The sequence below is a fragment of the Bombina bombina genome, chromosome 1 (genome assembly GCF_027579735.1).
Source record: "Bombina bombina isolate aBomBom1 chromosome 1, aBomBom1.pri, whole genome shotgun sequence".
Classification (NCBI taxonomy): Eukaryota; Metazoa; Chordata; class Amphibia; order Anura; family Bombinatoridae; genus Bombina; species Bombina bombina.
This window is the reverse complement of record NC_069499.1, coordinates 561643875-561667765: the sequence shown is the minus strand read 5'-3', so window position 1 is coordinate 561667765 and position 23891 is coordinate 561643875. Positions and strand designations below refer to the sequence as shown.

At 36.6% G+C, this 23891-nt stretch overlaps 1 protein-coding gene across 1 annotated transcript in view; it reads left to right on the top strand.

The window, feature by feature from the left end:
- LOC128645634 (potassium voltage-gated channel subfamily H member 8-like) overlaps positions 1-23891 on the top strand; it is a 1117245-nt gene that overhangs the window by 840744 nt on the left and 252610 nt on the right. Inside the window, exons 8-9 of the mRNA XM_053698756.1 lie at positions 6745-6996; positions 15978-16177. Coding sequence (XP_053554731.1) covers positions 6745-6996; positions 15978-16177 — 452 coding nt within the window. The remainder of the gene's footprint in view (positions 1-6744; positions 6997-15977; positions 16178-23891) is intronic.

Genomic DNA, 23891 nt, shown 5'->3' with positions numbered 1-23891 from the left:
TTGTTTATTCATCTTGTAGCATATTTTAAAATACTGTATCTTATGTAGGATTTGACACTGGTTTTTCATTGCATATTTTTTTTTTTTTTTTCATTTTTAAATCCTATTCTCTGAGTTGAGTACCACTGTTGTTTCTGATATCTTGTATTTCTGGATATGGAGCTATAAGGATAGGGAGAAGGACGCAGAGGCCAGCGTTGCATTCACTCATTGTAAAGGGTGACATAAAGGAGTTTGAAGTGACCTTATGTAGGGTTTTTTTTTTTTAAGTGGGAATGGTGTCTATTTTAAATAATGGAGAGGTCCCTTGTTTATTGGGCCATAGTAGTTGGTGTAGGTCCCATGGGATGATTATAAGCACAGGATGATCATGAAATGTGGGTGCTGGTGGGATGGCCACTGTTTGGTTATTGGCGGGGGATATTGCAGTAAATATTAATAGACGTGAAGTGTTCATTGTTAGCACTGTTATCAGTTAGGGGTCGTCGTAAAAGGTTAAAAGATGCGGTGTCTATGGTCACAATCCATTGTGGTTTATGCCTCAATCACTGTAAAAGTATATATTGCAGTTGGTTAATTAGGTATCAAAATAGCATTGGGGATCCACATTAGAAATACAGGTACCAGTACTATATATATATATATATATATATATATATATATATATATATATATATATATATATATATATATATATATATATATAATATATTGCTTATGGTAGTAACATTTAAAAGAAAACAAAATTTTTTTGCAGACTCCGAAGAGGAATATATAGTTTATAATACTACCATTTAAAAGAAAACAAACTTTTTTTTTTGCAGAGCAAACAACTAAAAGATTAACACAGTTATGACTGGGCAGATATGTACAGACTCAGATTTGAATGTGTATGACTAGATCCTGTTGTAGATTTTCCTGACACAAATATCCACAGACAAGTATTGCACAAGGTTCTTTGAAATAAACTGAGCTTGTATATATTGCAAACCTAAGTGCTTTTGTTGACACAGTATATAATGATTTGCATTTCTTTCATGTAATTAGCAAGAGTCCATGAGCTAGTGACGTATGGGATATATATTCCTACCAGGAGGGGCAAAGTTTCCCAAACCTCAAAATGCCTATAAATACACCCCTCACCACACCCACAAATCAGTTTTACAAACTTTGCCTCCTGTGGAGGTGGTGAAGTAAGTTTGTGCTAGATTCTACGTTGATAAGCGCTCCGCAGCAGGTTGGAGCCCGGTTTTCCTCTCAGCGTGCAGTGAATGTCAGAGGGATGTGAAGAGAGTATTGCCTATTTGAATTCAATGATCTCCTTCTACGGGGTCTACTTCATAGGTTCTCTGTTATCGGTCATAGAGATTCATCTCTTACCTCCCTTTTCAGATCGACGATATACTCTTATATACCATTACCTCTACTGATTCTCGTTTCAGTACTGGTTTGGCTTTCTACTACATGTAGATGAGTGTCCTGGGGTAAGTAAGTCTTATTTTTGTGACACTCTAAGCTATGGTTGGGCACTTTTATATAAAGTTCTAAATATTTATGTTTAAACATTTATTTGCCTTGATTCAGGATGTTCAATATTCTTTATTTCAGACAGTCAGTTTCATTATTTGGGATAATGCATTTGAATAATCAATTTTTTTTTTTTCTTACCTTAAAATTTGACTTTTTTCCCTGTGGGCTGTTAGGCTCGCGGGGGCTGAAAATGCTTCATTTTATTGCGTCATTCTTGGCGCAGACTTTTTTGGCGCCAAAAATTATTTGTTATTTCCGGTGTCGTTCTTGTCACCGGAAGTTGCGTCATTTTTTGAAGTTTTTGCGCCAAAAATGTCGGCGTTACCGGATGTGGCGTCATTTTTTGGCGCTAAAAGCATTTAGGCGCCAAATAATGTGGGCGTCTTTTTTGGTGCTAAAAAATATGGGCGTCATTATTGTCTCCACATTATTTAAGTCTCATTGTTTATTTGCTTCTGGTTGCTAGAAGCTTGTTCACTGGCATTTTTTCCCATTCCTGAAACTGTCATTTAAGGAATTTGATCAATTTTGCTTTATATGTTGTTTTTTCTATTACATATTGCAAGATGTCTCAGATTGACCCTGAATCAGAAGATACTTCTGGAAAATCGCTGCCTGATGTTGGATCTACCAAAGTTAAGTGTATTTGCTGTAAACTTGTGGTATCTGTTCCTCCAGCTGTTGTTTGTAATGAATGTCATGACAAACTTGTTAATGCAGATAATATTTCCTTTAGTAATGTTACATTACCTGTTGCTGTTCCATCAACATCTAATACTCAGAGTGTTCCTGTTAACATAAGAGATTTTGTTTCTAAATCCATTAAGAAGGCTATGTCTGTTATTCCTCCTTCTAGTAAACGTAAAAGGTCTTTTAAAACTTCTCATTTTTCAGATGAATTTTTAAATGAACATCATCATTCTGATTCTGATAATGTTTTCTCTGGTTCAGAGGATTCAGTTTCAGAGAATGATGCTGATAAATCTTCATATTTATTCAAAATGGAATTTATTCGTTCTTTACTTAAAGAAGTCTTAATTGCATTAGAGATAGAGGAATCTGGTCCTCTTGATACTAAATCTAAACGTTTAAATAAGGTTTTTAAATCTCCTGTAGTTATTCCAGAAGTTTTTTCTGTCCCTGATGCTATTTCTGAAATAATTTTCAGGGAATGGAATAATTTGGGTAATTAATTCACTCCTTCTAAACGTTTTAAGCAATTATATCCTGTGCCATCTGACAGATTAGAGTTTTGGGACAAAATCCCTAAGGTTGATGGGGCTATCTCTACTCTTGCTAAACGTACTACTATTCCTACGGCAGATAGTACTTCCTTTAAGGATCCTTTAGATAGGAAAATTGAATCCTTTCTAAGAAAAGCTTACTTATGTTCAGGTAATCTTCTTAGACCTGCTATATCTTTAGCGGATGTTGCTGCAGCTTCAACTTTTTGGTTGGAAGCTTTAGCGCAACAAGTATCAGATCATAATTCTCATAGCATTGTTAATCTTCTTCAACATGCTAATAATTTTATTTGTGATGCCATCTTTGATATCATTAGGGTTGATGTCAGGTATATGTCTCTAGCTATTTTAGCTAGAAGAGCTTTATGGCTTAAAACTTGGAATGCTGATATGTCTTCTAAGTCAACTTTGCTTTCCCTTTCTTTCCAGGGTAATAAATTATTTGGTTCACAGTTGGATTCTATTATTTCAACTGTTACTGGGGGGGAAAGGAACTTTTTTACCACAGGATAAAAAATCTAAAGGTAAATTTAGGTCTACTAATCGTTTTCGTTCCTTTCGTCACAATAAGGAACAAAAGCCTGATCCTTCCCCTATAGGAGCAGTATCAGTTTGGAAACCATCTCCAGTCTGGAATAAATCCAAGCCTTTTAGAAAGCCAAAGCAAGCTCCCAAGTCAACATGAAGGTGCGGCCCTCATTCCAGCTCAGCTGGTAGGGGGCAGATTACGATTTTTCAACGAAATTTGGATCAATTCGATTCACAATCTTTGGATTCAGAACATTGTTTCACAAGGGTACAGAATAGGCTTCAAGATAAGGCCTCCTGCAAGAAGATTTTTTCTTTCCCGTGTCCCAGTAAATCCAGTGAAGGCTCAAGCATTTCTGAAATGTGTTTCAGATCTAGAGTTGGCTGGAGTAATTATGCCAGTTCCAGTTCTGGAACAGGGGCTGGGGTTTTACTCAAATCTTTTCCATTGTACCAAAGAAGGAGAATTCCTTCAGACCAGTTCTGGATTTAAAAATATTGAATCATTATGTAAGGATACCAACATTCAAGATGGTAACTATAAGGACTATTCTGCCTTTTTTTCTGCAAGGGCATTATATGTCCACAATAGATTTACAGGATGCATATCTGCATATTCCAATTCATCCAGATCACTATCATACGAATCGACTTGTATTGTTTCTTCGAGAACATGGTTGGAGGATCAATTTACCAAAAAGTTCATTGATTCCTCAGACAAGGGTAACCTTTTTAGGTTTCCAGATGGATTCAGTGTCCATGACTCTGTCTCTGACAGACAAGAGACGTCTAAAATTGGTTTCAGCTTGTCGAAACCTTCAGTCTCAATCATTCCCTTTGGTAGCCTTATACATGGAAATTCTAGGTCTTATGACTGCTGCATCGGACGCAATCCCCTTTGCTCATTTTCACATGCGACCTCTTCAGCTCTGTATGCTGAACCAGTGGTGCAGGGATTATACAAAGATATCTCAATTAATATCTTTAAAACCTATTGTACGATAATCTCTGACGTGGTGGACAGACCACCATCGTTTAGTTCAGAGGGCTTCTTTTGTTCTTCCGACCTGGACTGGGATTTCAACAGACGCAAGTCTGACAGGTTGGGGAGCCGTTTGGGGGTCTCTGACAGCACAAGGGGTTTGGGAATCTCAGGAGGTGAGATTACCAATCAACATTTTGGAACTCCGTGCAATTTTCAGAGCTCTTCAGTCATGGCCTCTTCTAAAGAGAGAGTCGTTCATTTGTTTTCAGACGGACAATGTCACAACCGTGGCATATGTCAATCATCAAGGAGGGACTCACAGTCCTCTGGCTATGAAAGAAGTATCTCGAATACTGGTATGGGTGGAATCCAGCTCCTGTCTAATTTCTGCGGTTCATATCCCAGGTATAGACAATTGGGAAGCGGATTATCTCAGTCACCAAACGTTACATCCGGGCGAATGGTCTCTTCACCCAGAGGTATTTCTTCAGATTGTTCAAATGTGGGGACTTCCAGAAATAGATCTGATGGCTTCTCATCTAATCAAGAAGCTTCCCAGGTATCTGTCCAGATCCAGGGATCCTCAAGCGGAGGCAGTGGATGCATTGTCTCTTCCTTGGAAGTATCATCCTGCCTATATCTTTCCGCCTCTAGTTCTTCTTCCAAGAGTGATTTCCAAGATTCTAAGGGAGTGCTCGTTTGTTCTGCTGGTGGCTCCAGCATGGCCTCACAGGTTTTGGTATGCGGATCTTGTCCGGATGGCCACTTGCCAACCGTGGACTCTTCCGTTAAGACCAGACCTTCTATTGCAAGGTCCTTTTTTCCATCAGGATCTCAAATCCTTAAATTTGAAGGTATGGAGATTGAACGCTTGATTCTCAGTCATAGAGGTTTCTCTGACTCTGTGATTAATACTATGTTACAGGCTCATAAATCTGTATCTAGATAGATATATTATCGAGTCTGCAAGATTTACATTTCTTGGTGTTTATCTCATCATTTTTCTTGGCATTCTTTTAGAATTCCTAGAATTTTACAGTTTCTTCAGGATGGTTTGGATAAAGGTTTGTCTGCAAGTTCCTTGAAAGGACAAATCTCTGCTCTTTCTGTTCTTTTTCACAGAAAGATTGCTAGTCTTCCTGATATTCATTGTTTTGTACAAGCTTTGGTTCGTATAAAACCTGTTATTAAGTCAATTTCTCCTCCTTGGAGTTTGAATTTGGTTCTGGGGGCTCTTCAAGCTCCTCCGTTTGAACCTATGCATTCGCTGGACATTAAATTACTTTCTTGGAAAGTTTTGTTTCTTTTGGCCATCTCTTCTGCTAGAAGAGTTTCTGAATTATCTGCTCTTTCTTGTGAGTCTCCTTTTCTGATTTTTCATCAGGATAAGGCGGTGTTGCGAACTTCTTTTAAATTTTTACCTAAGGTTGTGAATTCTAACAACATTAGTAGAGAAATTGTGGTTCCTTCATTGTGTCCTAATCCTAAGAATTCTAAGGAAAAGTCGTTGCATTCTTTGGATGTAGTCAGAGCTTTGAAATATTATGTTGAAGCTACTAAGGATTTCCGAAAGACTTCTAGTCTATTCGTTATCTTTTCCGGTTCTAGGAAAGGTCAGAAGGCTTCTGCCATTTCTTTGGCATCTTGGTTAAAATCTTTGATTGATCATGCTTATGTCGAGTCGGGTAAAACTCCGCCTCAAAGGATTACAGCTCATTCTACTAGGTCAGTTTCTACTTCCTGGGCGTTAAGGAATGAAGCTTCGGTTGATCAGATTTGCAAAGCAGCCACTTGGTCTTCTTTGCATACTTTTACTAAATTCTACCATTTTGATGTGTTTTCTTCTTCTGAAGCAGTTTTTGGTAGAAAAGTACTTCAGGCAGCTGTTTCAGTTTGATTCTTCTGCTTATAATTTCAGTTTTTTTCATTATAAGATTTAAACTTTGTTTTGGGTGTGGATTTTTTTCAGCGGAATTGGCTGTCTTTATTTTATCCCTCCCTCTCTAGTGACTCTTGCGTGGAAGATCCACATCTTGGGTAGTCATTATCCCATACGTCACTAGCTCATGGGCTCTTGCTAATTACATGAAAGAAAACATAATTTATGTAAGAACTTACCTGATAAATTAATTTCTTTCATATTAGCAAGAGTCCATGAGGCCCACCCTTTTTTGTGGTGGGTATGATATATTTGTATAAAGCACAATTATTCCAATTCCTTATTTTTAATGCTTTCGCACTTTTTTCTTATCACCCCACTTCTTGGCTATACGTTAAACTGATTTGTGGGTGTGGTGAGGAGTGTATTTATAGGCATTTTGAGGTTTGGGAAACTTTGCCCCTCCTGGTAGGAATGTATATCCCATACGTCACTAGCTCATGGACTCTTGCTAATATGAAAGAAATGAATTTATCAGGTAAGTTCTTACATAAATTATGTTTTTTCTTGTTCCTCAGGTTGGCTACATGAATTAGCCAAGCGTCTTGGTGTGCCGTACATCCCTGCAGACAAATCTAACAGCACAGCAAACAGCAGTCATGGAGGAAACCACACACTAGTAGATGTATTCAGTGGCCCCTCAATCCGCAGTTCATATATCACCTCCCTCTACTTTGCACTCAGTAGCCTCACCAGTGTAGGCTTCGGTAACGTCTCAGCTAACACTGATGCAGAGAAGATCTTTTCCATTTGCACCATGCTTATTGGAGGTGAGTCAGATTTCAGTTTATAATATTTAAATATCTCTTCTTAGAACTATTGTGTCTTCTATTTTGACAAGCACCAGTTCTGATTACTTTCATACCCTTGGTTCTGAGACCTTCTATTTTAAGTGTGGCAAACCTTTTTGAAAGCATGCTTTGAAACTGGTGTTATTTATTAAATCTTTCTGATGCTCATTGTACCTACTTTACATTTTAAGGTACATTTTCTTAGCATTGGTTCCCAAGAAAACCATTTAGATTTTCCTTATATCAAATTTCTATGTATTCTTGTATCTGTGATTAAAAGACATTGATATAATTTTCTGAATTTAGTTTTGTAGTGTTCTAACAATTGTTCAATGTTTTCCTAAATAAACACTGTACTGTAAAGTTTTATATAGACGTGAAAGGGGAGTCAAGGCTAGAAATTTTTTTTTGTATATTGGCCTAAGTAACAAAATTAGTCTTAGGAAAAACCTTATATAAAGGAATGAAGTGCAGACCCTTAAATGTATATATAAACTTATGTTAAAGAAAGAAAATGTAGAAACAAAAATAAGTGACTACATACAAGACAGGGATATCAGCACTTCAATTTTATTTATCTATGGCTCCAATAGCCTAGCCAAAATTAATATTTGTTTTTTTCACAGTGCAATCTTGATCAAGCAAATAAGATACTGGCTAGATATCTACAAACAGTATAGCCATACATGTGAACCAAACAAAGAAGTACACAGAGATGTTATTGCCTTAAAGCCCTAAACATCAAGTAAAAAATGTGTGAGCAATTGCCAATATGATTAGTTACCTTAACCAAACAACACCTCCACTAGAGGATGGCTATGCTTATTTGCACAATTCGGCCATCATAGTGATCCATGAGGATCTATGTTTGTGAAGAAACACTCACTAAATCAATGTAAAGGAGTAACCTCAAGCAAATAATTTTGCAAAAGAAACAGGTAATACATACATAAATATATGCAAACACATAGGTAAAGCACTTGCTCAATATTGGTAAGATGGACTAAAGATGTGACTGAGTTTAACTGTCACTGGGAAAGGATTTGTGGAATCCTGAAAGATAAATGGCAATTTTTACAAGCTGATGAAGGTATTGTGAATCTAGTGGGGGGGAAACCCTCTCTAGTTGCCAGAAGGGCTCCGAACCTAAAAGATAAATTGGTTAAGAGCTTTTTTGTAAAAAGTCCCAATGCAAAAGATTGGTTGGGAGAACATAGAAAGGTGAAAGGTTGCTTTCAATGTGGACATTGTGTCCTTTGTAAATTTGTTGTCCGCACAAAGACTTTTTTGACAGGCTTTGAGACTTTTTCAATCAAGCAGTTTATTAACTGCAAAACTGAGAATGTAATTTACCTATTATCTTGTAGTTGTCCAGTCTTCTATGTAGGTAAAACTAGACGTATGCTAAAAGACAGAGTGACTGAGCATAAGGACAATATAAAGGCAACAAAGGATGGACAGATAAAAAGTGGTGTGGCTTTACACTTTTTAACACACCATAATTCTTCACCTCTGGATTTAAAAGTGACAGGTATTGAGGTATGCTCACTCTTTGGTAGAGGAGGGGATATTGATAATATCCTCTTGAAAAAGGAGACAGCATGGATGTATAAACTACAGACAGTGGCCCCCAAAGGTCTTAATGAGAAATTTGAGTTTGCGGCCTTTCTGTAACTATGAAAAGGCTGCAATCCCCTAATTCGCAGGTGGGTCTCTATTAAACCGGAAAGTTGTATTTTCTATTTATTTTTTATATACAAAAAATTCTATCGAACCGGAAAGTTGTATTTTCTATTTATTTATTATATACAAAAAATTCTATTTAAGCCATCTTTTGTATTTTAAGCAAAATGTTTGAACCATTCAAAAGAAAAATTTATTTTATTATTTGTCTATTTTATGCAAAACATTTTTTCTTTTCTTTTCTCTTTGAAAATTGTAATATAATATATTTGCATTTTAAATAATGTGTATTTAGCACCGATGTAGAGTAATGATATTGCTCTTAGTCAAGCTTATTTTTCACCTTTTTCCTTAAGAGAGGCTTGTATTAAGGCAGCCTTGACAATTGGATATCAGATTAAATTGGTTATCCAATCGTTGTGAGTCAAGACCGGTAAATAATCGGATGTATCTTCAACTTACTATTCGTTTGCCCTGAGGAAACCCCAATGGTCACGTGGGGGGTGAAACGCGCGTCGGCAGTGACGTACACAGAGCGGGTTGCTCTGTCCTAAACACAACGGACCGTTACAGTGTTGCAACAGCTAAGGAGGATCTCAATGTGGTGTATGCTCGATTTTCATGCTATACTCCATCGCTGCATGTGCTGAAAGTGATGTCTCTACTGGAGTTGTGAGTTGTTATTTACGGTGGGACGGAAAATGTCCTTTAAAAGCCAGATTCTTGGCATACTAACTGTGCCTACAGCTCATACATTTGGATGATAACAGCCATATGGTAATATTGCCTTTGAAAAACTGAAAGGGTCCAACTCTTCAATTACTCCATAACGGACATTGTTGCTATAATTGATATCCTTATATACAAGACTTTCAATACAATTCCAGCAAAATTGAATACTTTGTATATGTTATGAGAAACTCCTGTTGTTTACATATACTGTTTTCATTGCCACACTGTGTGTAATTTTGGTAATATTGGGACTCGCCTTTGGGGACTGCACATTGATCCTACTATATACTTAGAATTTCATGGCACTTATAACTATTTCATTATAGTGGTGTCCTCTGAAATAGGTGTTGTGCAGCTCCCTTTAGTCCATCTTACCAATATTGAGCAAGTGCTTTAGCTATGTGTTTGCATATATTTATGTATGTATTACCTGTTTCTTTTGCAAAATTATTTGCTTGAGGTTACTCCTTTACATTGATTTAGTGAGTGTTTCTTCACAAACATAGATCCTCATGGATCACTATGATGGCCGAATTGTGCAAATATGCATAGCCATCCTCTAGTGGAGGTGTTGTTTGGTTAAGGTAACTAATCATATTGGCAATTGCTCACACATTTTTTACTTGATGTTTAGGGCTTTAAGGCAATAACATCTCTGTGTACTTCTTTGTTTGGTTCACATGTATGGCTATACTGTTTGTAGACATCTAGCCTGTATCTTATTTGCTTGATCAAGATTGCACTGTGAAAAAAAACAAATATTAATTTTGGCTAGGCTATTGGAGCCATAGATAAATAAAATTGAAGTGCTGATATCCCTGTCTTGTATGCAGTCACTTATTTTCGTTTCTACATTTTCTTTCTTTAACATAAGTTTATGTACTGTAAAGTTTGTTTCCCCCTAATGTGTTTTCATCGATTGTCTATTGTATGTAATATATTTAAAAGTGATCCTTTACTATACATCGCAATGGGTGCCGATGCTGGAGAAATATTCCAAGCAACATCAGCACCAATATTGGCGATGCAAAGTAAAGCATCACTTTTAAATATATTGCACACAACCTAATAACTATACCTATGTACCCCTAAACTGACATAACCCATCACCGCAAACTAACCCTGCACTAACACCTAAATTACCAATAGTCCACCGCAATACACTTCCTAACCTATTAACCCATATACCTCTAATAGCCCGACGCAATTATCCTCCTAACCTATTAACCCCATATACTGCCAATAGCCCATCGCAAACACCCCCTAAACTACTTAACCCCTATACTGCCAATGCCCCTAACCTATTAACCCCTACACTGCCACAACCCTTCAACACAAACTGCCCCTACACTACTTAACTCCCACCCCCCCTTTAATCTAAAAACCCCTAAGTTACCAAAAATAATAAACACTAAATTTATAGAAAAATAAAAAAACAACACTTTTTTTTAAAAAAAATCCACAGTTTGGCCTATTCTAAAACTAAAGCCCCTTTTAAAAAAAAAACACCCCAAAATAAAAATACCTAAACTAATACTAAACTAAACTATATCCTTTTTTAGGACATTGCCCTAAAGTGTTACAGTTATTGTACCTGAAAAAACACACAAAAACCAACCTACAATACAAGTATCCCCCGCAAAAGGATATCTAATAAAACCTACTCTAAGGATTTGGTTGGGAATTGCCCTTTGAAGGACATTTAGCCCTTTTGCTGCTGAAGGGGGAAAAAACCCTATTCTTTAAAATAAAAAATGCACCCAAAAAAGCCTAGCACTAAACCCCAAAGAAGGTACTCACCAAACTTGAATCCAGCTCCTACATGCTCTCCAACTGCAGTGCTCCTTTTCTATCCCGGCAGTGGTGGTCTATCTTTATCCTCTGCTCAGCTGGGGAAGTCTTATTCATCTTCCATCCGATGCGTCTTCTTTTCTTCTCATCTTTCGTCCACAACATGTTCTTAATGCGGTTACCTGCCACACACTGAATTTTTAATGCGATTTACCCCCTTACATAAGGGTACCCTTGTATTTCTATTGGCTTATTTTCTAACCCAAATTCAAATCAGCCAATAGAAGGAAAGTTTTTTCTATTGGCTGATTTGAATTTGCTTTAGAAAATTTAGAAAGAGCAGAGAATTAAAAATGTATGACTGCCCACATAATATCCCCACCACAACAAATCTGTGTCCTCATTGCATTAAAGTTAACTGCAACCTTTGACCCCCCCATTAAAATGATTAGATCATTATGATAAGATTCAGTTGTCCTACACAATGATGATCATCACCAAGGAAAAGTATACACCCATTCACAATCCAGATCTTCAGATCACATCTATCAAGGACAATGGCTGCAGAAATAGACTTGATTTTGACAAGGCTAAATTCTAAAGTTCTGAGGCATTGCACCAGAAATAGGGATTCCTCCATGCTGGATGGCTCCGCGGCCACCTCTGCTCCACGCCGCCTCCGCCATGGATGAAGATAGAAGAGGTCCCAGCGCTGGATGAAGATGTTGCTGCCTGGATGAAGACATTCACCGCATGGAAGAAGACCTCCGCTGGACTTCAGGAACGGTGAGTACCTATTTGGGGGTTAGATTTAGTTTTTTTTTATTTTTTGGGGTGTTTTTTGTTTTTTTTAAGATTAGTTTTTTTTTATTTTAAATGGGCTGCAAAATAGCTGATTGCCCTTTTAAGGGCAATGGCCAGACAAATGCCCCTTTAGGAGCAATGGGTAGCTTAGGTTTTTTTAGTGCTAGGTTTTTTTTATTTTGGGGGGGTTGGTTGGTGGAGAGGTTTTACTGTTAGGGGGGACTTAGTATTTTTTTAGGTAAAAGAACTGTTATACTTAGGGCAATGCCCTTTTAAGGGCTATTGGTATTTTAGTGTTATATTAGGGGCATTTTTATTTTGGGAGGCTTTTTTATTTTTAAAGGGGTATTAGATTAGGTTTAATTTTAAATTTTTTGATAATTTTGTTTTATTTTTTCTGTAATTTTAGATTTATTTATTTTAATTTTGGGGCATATGTATCAATGTGCGAGCAGACATGATACAAAGTAGCGTATCATGTCCGCTGCACATTGCTACACATCGATAAATGTCGACAGCATACGCTGTCGTCATTTATCATAGCACAAGCAGTTCTTGTGAACTGCTGGTGCAATGCCACCCCCTGCAGATTGCCCGCTAGCAGGGGGTATCAATCATGATTTCTGTCCGCCGCTTCAGAGCAGTTATGAAGCAGCGGTCGACATAACCCTGTCCGCCTGCTCTGAGGCGGACAGGAATCGCCTGAAATCAACCCGATCGAGTACGATCGGGTTGATTGACACCCCCTGCTGGCGGCCGATTGACCACGAGTCAGCAGGGGGCGGCATTGCACCAGCAGCTATTGTGAGCTGCTGGTGCAATGTTAAATGCGGAGAGCGTATTGCTCTCCACATTTAGCGAGGTGTTGCGGACCTGATCCGCACTGTCGGATTAGGTCCGCAACATCTTTGATAAATAGGGGCCTAAATCTTAGGGGTTTTTTTTAAAGTAATGTTAGGATTTTTTATTTTAATTTTAACTTTGTTTTTTTTTTTGTAATTGGGGTTAATTTAGTGGGTGTTAGGTTAGGGGGCTTAATGATTAAATTAGTTATTTGCATTGTGGGGGGATGGCGGTTTAGGGGTTAATAGTTTAATTAAGTTTACTGCATTGTGGGGGATGGAGATTTAGGGGTCAATGGGTTTATTTTATTAGTAGCGATGTGGGGGTCCTGCCATTTAGGGGTTGATAGGTTTATTTTATTAGTAGCGATGTGGGGAGCCGGCGGTTTAGGGGTTAATAGGTTTATTATAGTAATAGCAATGTGGGGGGCAGGCGTTTTAGGGGTTAATAACTTTATTTAGGTGTGGGGGCAGGCGGTTTAGGGGTTAATAACTTTACTTAGGTGTTAGCAATGTGGGGGCCAGCGGTTTAGGGGTTAATACTTTATTTTAGTGTTGGCTATGTGGGTGGGTGGCGGATTAGGGGTTAATATGTTTAATAAAGTATTTGTGAAGGTGTTAGTGTACTTTGTAACATTTTAGTTATGAGTTTTGTGAAACATTTTTGTTTCACAAAATCCATAACTACTGGTCTCAGATAGCGGAATGGATCGTGGCGGCATAAGTTATAACGCTAGTGTTATAGCGGACCGCACAACCTATAATATTGATGCAATGAAAATACCGCACTCAAAAGTATTTTTTTGAGTGCGGAATGGAGAGTTGCGTAAAGGCTAACATGCCAGCGGTATAGCTGTACCGCCGCAACTTGTAATACGGGAGACTTGCATATTCTGCGTGCAATGGACAATTTTTCAGCGGTACAGCCGTACCGCACAACTTGTAATTTTGCTGTAAACTCTTATTTTTCTGCTATGCATTTAGAAGCACTTGTTTAAGATCCTTACCCTTTGTTAGGACAATTGCTTTATAATCAGGATGTATAGAGTATTTAGCTGGCATTGGCTCCTTTGGTAATGTACTGGCTGAAGGGAGAACCAAAGCCTCCTCTCAAATAAAATAACTGTGTTACAGGGTGACATAAAAGTTTACTAGACTGCAGAACATTTTTTTCTGCTGCTTGCAACCTGCATATTCAAATCCACAGTAGAAATATTGGAATTTACTGATTCATTAATTACATAGAAATTGAGAAGTATATTGTAGATATTGTTTACTTGAAATAAATATAAATATCTTGTGCCTTTAGGGCCTATGCACACTCATGGGCAAAGAGTTATCACATATATAAAGTTGCCCCTATTGAGAGTACGCCAGTGTACATATCATTAGCTATTTTGCACTGCAAGTTTCCTCAGTGGATAATAGTTTGGTGCCTGACCATGACCACAGTTTTCAGCCTGCAATTTAGACTGCTTTAAATCCTATTGTATGAAGCATAAATGACAAAAAAAAATTCCTCTGCAGCTAGAAGTGATTTGGACTCCTGCTATTTTAATGTTAGAGCATCTAAGTGTTTAGAAACATTGGAATTGCTTATCAAGCTGACTTAGATGGTTTGGACTGCTCAGTAGCTACTCAGCAGGGATTTACAGCTGTATTGGTAAGGTTCACATAATTGCAGTGCATTATGTGTAGAGGTGTTTTGCAGACTCTGCCTATGAGAAGCTAAACTAAAATTTTCCAACACTTTTCTTTATGAAATCATAAATAATATGAAATGGCGGCTGATAGAGTAAGAAAGGGTTAATTATCCTGCCCCCTCTCGCCTTCTATCATTTTTGTTTAAGAGATGTTGTAATCATACATGCAGCGGGATAAGACAAAAGTAAATCTGAGTTTAACATAATAAAAATGATGGAAAACAGACATTCTTTTTACTTCCATTTATTTTCATTTCTTGTGTTCAAGTACTAATTAGATTTCACCAGACATCAGTTTGTCTTGTTTATAATCAGATGTCTGACAAATGACCGCTATTGTGATAAAACTAGTTTCATTTTCTAAGGTTGAGGTAAGGTGGTTTGTCTCCCAATAGTGCATGCTGTTAAGAAGGAACTCACAATTACAAGTTATGGGCTATACCCTTCCACTCACTACTAGATATGTGCAAAAATATATTTTATTTAAGACCCCTTCTGCAATTTCATACTACTGTTCCCAACAGGGGGAAAACTTCAGGAAAATATATTTGTTCCCTGTTTATAGTGTCTAGTACTTACATTTTCTCATTGCTCTTATTTCAGCTGTGGTTTTCATGACATCAACTGTAAAAATACTTCTAATGCATTCAGTTGTGTGTATCCCATTAAGCTATATTTAGCATCCTTTAATCTCATGACAAACTATTATTTAATAGTAGTGTAATTATTAGAATTCAGAATATTTTGCTATATTAAAAATTATTTTTTACTTGCCTCAACAACCTCTTTTGAAACAAAGACATGTGGGCTGTGCTGTCAAGAAACTGTTAGCATGTGGAAATGAATGATCTAAATCATTATTTTTTAATGTTGTCTTAAGGGACACTTATAGTGTAAGTCCTTATAACAGCCTATGAAGAGACTAAGGATCAAAATATATATATAAAAAAGTGAATGGTTTTAGTGTGGTGCTTTATAGCAGGAAATCTGAGCATGAGGGCCCAAAGTAGTCATATATAGCACATTATCTTGCACTTATGGGAGAGTGTATGGCTGTGCAGATAGATACACAAGGCTCCTGCAGGTTTTTTTAACCATATTTAATGACATCCTTAAATACCAAAATGCATTTCTCCTCTCATTTGGTCTGGAAAGAGCCCATGTAACAGTGAAGTAGGTTGGGGAATTTCAGGTTGATGTCTGATGATGTCATTAGATCTGGCTGACAAGTATCTGCAGGAGCATTATCCTTAGCACAGCCAAACTTAATTTCTATATTTTTAAAGAGTTTGGTATTCACTTTATAGGGATTCTAAACTTCCTTTTTATGGATGAAAAAAGTAACTGTCATGATCTTGTATTAATTAGATTGATGTTGATCAAAGCCTTTTTGCTCTTTGTTTAGCTCTCATGCATGCAGTGGTGTTTGGAAATGTCACAGCCATCATCCAGCGGATGTACTCCCGCCGCTCTCTTTACCACACTCGCACCAAGGATCTCAAGGATTTTATCCGTGTGCACCGCATGCCCAAACCGCTCAAGCAAAGAATGCTGGAGTGTTTCCAAACTACGTGGTCCGTCAACAATGGCATCGATGCAAATGAGGTGAGGGAGGTTAGTGGTAAAATTAGTTCAAATATTAGTCACCCATTGTTTTCATCACAAACTGAAGTGCATTGTTGGAAAAGCTTCAATATGTGTATTTTGGATGGCTCTTTTTAAGACTGTGTCTTATTGACCCATGCTACTGCTCCAGAAGTAAACCACTACCTGTAGTATAAAGCGTTCCTGGTACTTATTTTATAAAAGGGATAACAATAACGCTTTATTCATTAAGGGATGTTAAACAATTTGTTTCATTGTTGCTTATACTTAATATAAATCAGTGCCATATGTATTATTCATCTATTTAAATTGATTTTACCTTTTATTTTATTTTTTTTATAATAAATGTATGCTTCCTGTCTCAGCCGTACAAGGAGGTGGCTTTTGCAGAAAGCTTTATCTTAGCCTGATGTCATAAAAATTCTAGGCCAGTTAAAAGACTAAACAACAGGGAGTCAGGTTTGCTCATGCCCAGAACTAACAGAATGAAAACTTAGGTTTTGAAAACACTAGGGACAGGGCTTCACTGAGAATTTCTAAAGCTTAATTTTGCAATAAAACAAGTAAGTTATTTGCTATTGTTTACACAATCTTTTTATATTTATATTTATTTTGAATTAACATATTTGTTTTTACCAAAGGAGCATTGTTCAATATCCCTTTCCTTCATATATAGTGCTATTACAAGTAGCATACTATTTAGCAATCCAGCTGGAGTGTAAACATTGCTAGAAGTAATCTATTTGCGCTTGGGTTAGCACGCGTATTACAAATTGAAAGTTAAACTTTTGCAAGTGAGCAAAACCTGACACCTGCTAACTTGAGGACCTCGGATATTGCAACCGTACTAACATTTTCTCCCCATAGATTTTAATGTAGAAAGCAGAAAAAAAAAAATAACACTTATTGCTCACGTACTAACTGACAGGAGTAATTAACATTTCACAATACAATGTTCTTCACATACAGGAAAATTTAATTTTTATTTTAAATATACTGTATATTTATATAGATAGATTGATAGATATATATCGGTATATACCTATATTTCTATTCATATAGGCATTATGACATATAGAGGAATATATATTTAAAAAGACAGTCTACACCATAATTGTTATTGTTTTAAAAGATAGATAATCCCTTTATTACCCATTACATATCCAACACAATTATATTAATACACTTTTTACCTCAGTGATTACCTTGTATCAAGCCTCGGCAAACTGCCCCCTTATTTCAGTTCTTTTGACAGACATGCATTTTAGCCAATCAGTACTGGCTCCTAGGTAACTCCATGTGCGTGAGCACAGTGTTATCTATATGACACACATGAACTAACATCCTCTAGTGGTAAAAAAACTGTCAAAATAGATTCAGAAAATAGGCGGCCTTCAATGTCTAAGAAATTAGCATATGAACCTCCTAGGTTTAGTTTTCAACTAAGAATACCAAGAGAACAAAGCAAAATATGCATAACGCACTTTGGGATTCGCAATTTCGTTCTAACCTAGTGTCGGGTTAGCACACATGAAAAATTAGTTATCTTGAGGCTTGTTATTGAATTATTAAATATAAAGTATTAAAAAATAGTAACAATAATTATAAAAATATATATATATATATTTGTTACAGTATCTATAATAATTTTTTAATTATTATTAAGATTTTTTTATATTTAATATTTCAATAATGCTTCTTAAGATAACAAATTTTTCACATGCTAACGCAACACCATGTTTCGCATATTTTACATTCCTATGATCTTGACATAGCAAAATTTTAATTTTTCTTATTAAATATATATTTCTATATCTATATACAGTATGTATATATATATATATATATATATATACATGTGTGTGTGAGAATGTTAATGTAAAATATATATCTATACCTATATATCTATATGAATAAATATACAGGTATAGGTATATACAGATATAAATAGAAATATGTATTTAAAAAAAAATAACATTGTCCTGTATGTGAAGGACAGTCAAACACATTATTAAATATTATTATTATTAAATATTATTATGTAGTCAGGCTACAAGATACCACAGAATTTGTTCAGATACCAAGGACCGTGACAAACACCTCATCACATTGTCCCAATCATTCAGAGAAAAAGGTTACAAAACAAGGATTATAAATAAAAAAATTAACTCTGCCCTCAATACCCCACGTGAACACTTACTACAATACAGGGAGAAGAAAAACATATCACGTATCCCACTAGTAGTCAAATACAACCCTGCTGTGGAAGGGATACGAAAAATCATAAAAGACTTACAGCCACTACTCTTAGAGGATCCCACACTCAAAAAAATCTTTCCAAAACCCCCAATCCTGGCATACAGACAAGCACCTAACCTAAAGCAGAAACTGGTACATAGGAAGCTACCCCTTGAGAAAAAGAACACTCAGAATGGAACCAAGTGCTGCTATAAAGCTCGCTGCAAACTGTGTCAACACGTTTGTGAAAGCAGCACAGTAAATCACAATAATAAATCTTACAACATTAAAGGGGCATATTCATGTATATCTGCAAATGTGGTATACATGATACATTGCACTGCATGTGAAATGGGATGCTATATTGGAGAAACAAGCCAAAAACTGCACCTTCGAATGAACTTACACAGACACTCAATCAAAAACCACTGTGAAACAAAATACTGCACCCCTGTTGGTCACCATTTCACCCAACCTGACCACTCCATCCAAAACCTCAAAATCAAAATTCTCAGAGGCAACTTCAATAACACCATGGAAAGAAAAACCTTTGAAATGAAAATGATAATGCACTTCAACCTGTTTAATTCTGGACTAAATGTGGACTCTGGATTCTTAACACATTATCAAAATTTTTTGTAATGTACTTTCATTTAGTCAATTACATTGTATATTCCACATTCTTTATACATAGGTACACAGGTAAGCCTATGTCCACACTTTTGTCTTTTCTTAACTTTTGTATTCCCCCTGTATATACAATTTCACATCTCTATAGATATTGATTCAATGTTGATATATAACTTTATGTCAGTATATGCTCTATGTAAAGCTATATATTTCCCCTGTCTGTTCTCCTACACTGGACACTGTCTGCCTGTTACCTAAGCCCCCCTCATGATTTTTACGACACCTCCTCCTCTCCCTGCACTGTCTTCTTAGCTATTCTGTGTTTTAAGATACAATCTGTAAATTCCATTGAATTGGTTAGTATTGCTTCAGACTTGATAAAGGAAGGAACTCTTCCGAAAGCTTGTCATCTTATAAATGTATAGTTAGTCCAATAAAAAAAGTATCATTGCTCAATGCAATACTCTTGTTATTTTGATATCTAAATCTCTGGACTAACATGGCTACTCCAATCAACGTGACTATGGAAGATACTGAATATAGCCATAATAAGAAGCAAATCATGAAACTGATCACAAAAGAAACACAGATCAACAGTGATATATACTTCCTATCATCCTGCAAAAAAATGAATCTCATTCCAAATGGACTGAAAATTAAGAATCCACTTGCAACCACTCATAACTGTGAGTATGCTGAAAAACTTTGCAGACGTACCAGTGAGAAACTGAGAAATAACCTAATTCATCAACTATATAGCAAAAAGCAAATAATAAAAGACCAAAAGCAGCTCCTACTACAAAAACTACAAGAAAATAATGGGTACAATGAAGAAATTAAAAAAGAAATGCAACACTTCCACAAAGCACAACAACAAAATTTTATCAAGAAGAAAAAGAAGAAACTTGCATGCCTGTCACAAAACAGAATAAAACACCAAATGCAAGAAAACAGAGCTCCACGTGACAGATCAACTACAACTTCAACAACAAATGACCAAACGTCCACAGACAATAACAGCACCTCATTTAAAACACAAACTGTCACCAACCAAGAAAACCACACAGAAAACTCAGGGATTGTGAACCTTTCAAAATACCACCTGTCAGAGCCAGAGATATCAGTACTGTGTAAAGGATTATCATTCTGTCCAAGTACAAATCTAGACAAAATCCAACTGTACTCAGACTTAGAAGAATTCTTCAGGAGATTGCGGCTAAAAGAATTCTTCTATGACAAAGAAAATACCAGCACTATGGAGGACTACAATGGAAGAAAAAAGAACACAGTCTTTACACCTGCACCAGGACGCAACACAAAATTGGACAGCTATATTGAAAGCTTCCGGTTGAGAACTGCATCTCTGCTCAACACACAGCAGAAAAAAATAATGTATAACCTCTCACACTTAGAAAAAAACGCTATAAACAACTTAAGAAATAATGAAAACATTACCATTAAGCCTGCGGACAAGGGAGGAGCAGTGGTGATCATGAATACACAGGACTACATCACAGAGGGAAATAGACAATTATCAGATCAAACTTATTACAAAAAACTAGAAAAGGACCCCACCCAGGAATACACTTTGCAACTTAGAAAACTAATTAAAACATTCCCTAAACACACGCAACATAAACTGGACAAACTGGTGCCCTCTAACCCAAGCATAGGGACATTCTACATGCTCCCAAAAATCCACAAACCAGGGAACCCAGGAAGACCAATAATAACAGGCATGGACACTCTGACTGAGCAACTATCGGGCCTAGTGGAGAATATTCTTAAGCCCTTAGTTATTAACACCACTAGCTTTATAAAAGACACCACTGATTTTCTTAACAAAATCAGCCAGATAACAGAATTGCCAGAGGATACTATACTTGTGACAATGGATGTGGAATCCCTGTACAGCAATATTCCACATAAAGATGGTATTGATGCCTGCTTAAACTTTCTTTCCTGCAACAGCCTTAACCAGACATATAGTGCTTCTACAGTCAGTAAACTTACAGAATTTATACTTACTCACAATTATTTCATCTTCAACCACTCCATCTACTTACAAATCATGGGAACAGCCATGGGCACCAAAATGGCACCACAGTACGCAAACCTCTTCATGGCTGACTTAGAACAGAGATTCCTAGCCACTCACCCTCACAAACCATTCAAATACTTTCGCTACATCGATGATATTTTCATCATATGGACAGAAGGAGAAAAAAACCTTGAACATTTTCATAAATCATTTAATCTATTTCATGCATCAATCAAGCTTAAAATGAACTTTTCTAGAGACTGTGTCAACTTCCTGGATACAACAATATCCATCACAAATGGCAAACTGCACTCATCTGTATACAGGAAACCAACAGATAGATGCAGCTACCTCCACAGCTCCAGCTCCCACCCCAATCACATTAAAAAATCCATAATCTACAGTCAGGCTACAAGATACCACAGAATTTGTTCAGATACCAAGGACCGTGACAAACACCTCATCACATTGTCCCAATCATTCAGAGAAAAAGGTTACAAAACAAGGATTATAAATAAAAAAATTAACTCTGCCCTCAATACCCCACGTGAACACTTACTACAATACAGGGAGAAGAAAAACATATCACGTATCCCACTAGTAGTCAAATACAACCCTGCTGTGGAAGGGATACGAAAAATCATAAAAGACTTACAGCCACTACTCTTAGAGGATCCCACACTCAAAAAAATCTTTCCAAAACCCCCAATCCTGGCATACAGACAAGCACCTAACCTAAAGCAGAAACTGGTACATAGGAAGCTACCCCTTGAGAAAAAGAACACTCAGAATGGAACCAAGTGCTGCTATAAAGCTCGCTGCAAACTGTGTCAACACGTTTGTGAAAGCAGCACAGTAAATCACAATAATAAATCTTACAACATTAAAGGGGCATATTCATGTATATCTGCAAATGTGGTATACATGATACATTGCACTGCATGTGAAATGGGATGCTATATTGGAGAAACAAGCCAAAAACTGCACCTTCGAATGAACTTACACAGACACTCAATCAAAAACCACTGTGAAACAAAATACTGCACCCCTGTTGGTCACCATTTCACCCAACCTGACCACTCCATCCAAAACCTCAAAATCAAAATTCTCAGAGGCAACTTCAATAACACCATGGAAAGAAAAACCTTTGAAATGAAAATGATAATGCACTTCAACCTGTTTAATTCTGGACTAAATGTGGACTCTGGATTCTTAACACATTATCAAAATTTTTTGTAATGTACTTTCATTTAGTCAATTACATTGTATATTCCACATTCTTTATACATAGGTACACAGGTAAGCCTATGTCCACACTTTTGTCTTTTCTTAACTTTTGTATTCCCCCTGTATATACAATTTCACATCTCTATAGATATTGATTCAATGTTGATATATAACTTTATGTCAGTATATGCTCTATGTAAAGCTATATATTTCCCCTGTCTGTTCTCCTACACTGGACACTGTCTGCCTGTTACCTAAGCCCCCCTCATGATTTTTACGACACCTCCTCCTCTCCCTGCACTGTCTTCTTAGCTATTCTGTGTTTTAAGATACAATCTGTAAATTCCATTGAATTGGTTAGTATTGCTTCAGACTTGATAAAGGAAGGAACTCTTCCGAAAGCTTGTCATCTTATAAATGTATAGTTAGTCCAATAAAAAAAGTATCATTGCTCAATGCAATACTCTTGTTATTTTGATATCTAAATCTCTGGACTAACATGGCTACTCCAATCAACGTGACTATGGAAGATACTGAATATAGCCATAATAAGAAGCAAATCATGAAACTGATCACAAAAGAAACACAGATCAACAGTGATATATACTTCCTATCATCCTGCAAAAAAATGAATCTCATTCCAAATGGACTGAAAATTAAGAATCCACTTGCAACCACTCATAACTGTGAGTATGCTGAAAAACTTTGCAGACGTACCAGTGAGAAACTGAGAAATAACCTAATTCATCAACTATATAGCAAAAAGCAAATAATAAAAGACCAAAAGCAGCTCCTACTACAAAAACTACAAGAAAATAATGGGTACAATGAAGAAATTAAAAAAGAAATGCAACACTTCCACAAAGCACAACAACAAAATTTTATCAAGAAGAAAAAGAAGAAACTTGCATGCCTGTCACAAAACAGAATAAAACACCAAATGCAAGAAAACAGAGCTCCACGTGACAGATCAACTACAACTTCAAAAACAAATGACCAAACGTCCACAGACAATAACAGCACCTCATTTAAAACACAAACTGTCACCAACCAAGAAAACCACACAGAAAACTCAGGGATTGTGAACCTTTCAAAATACCACCTGTCAGAGCCAGAGATATCAGTACTGTGTAAAGGATTATCATTCTGTCCAAGTACAAATCTAGACAAAATCCAACTGTACTCAGACTTAGAAGAATTCTTCAGGAGATTGCGGCTAAAAGAATTCTTCTATGACAAAGAAAATACCAGCACTATGGAGGACTACAATGGAAGAAAAAAGAACACAGTCTTTACACCTGCACCAGGACGCAACACAAAATTGGACAGCTATATTGAAAGCTTCCGGTTGAGAACTGCATCTCTGCTCAACACACAGCAGAAAAAAATAATGTATAACCTCTCACACTTAGAAAAAAACGCTATAAACAACTTAAGAAATAATGAAAACATTACCATTAAGCCTGCGGACAAGGGAGGAGCAGTGGTGATCATGAATACACAGGACTACATCACAGAGGGAAATAGACAATTATCAGATCAAACTTATTACAAAAAACTAGAAAAGGACCCCACCCA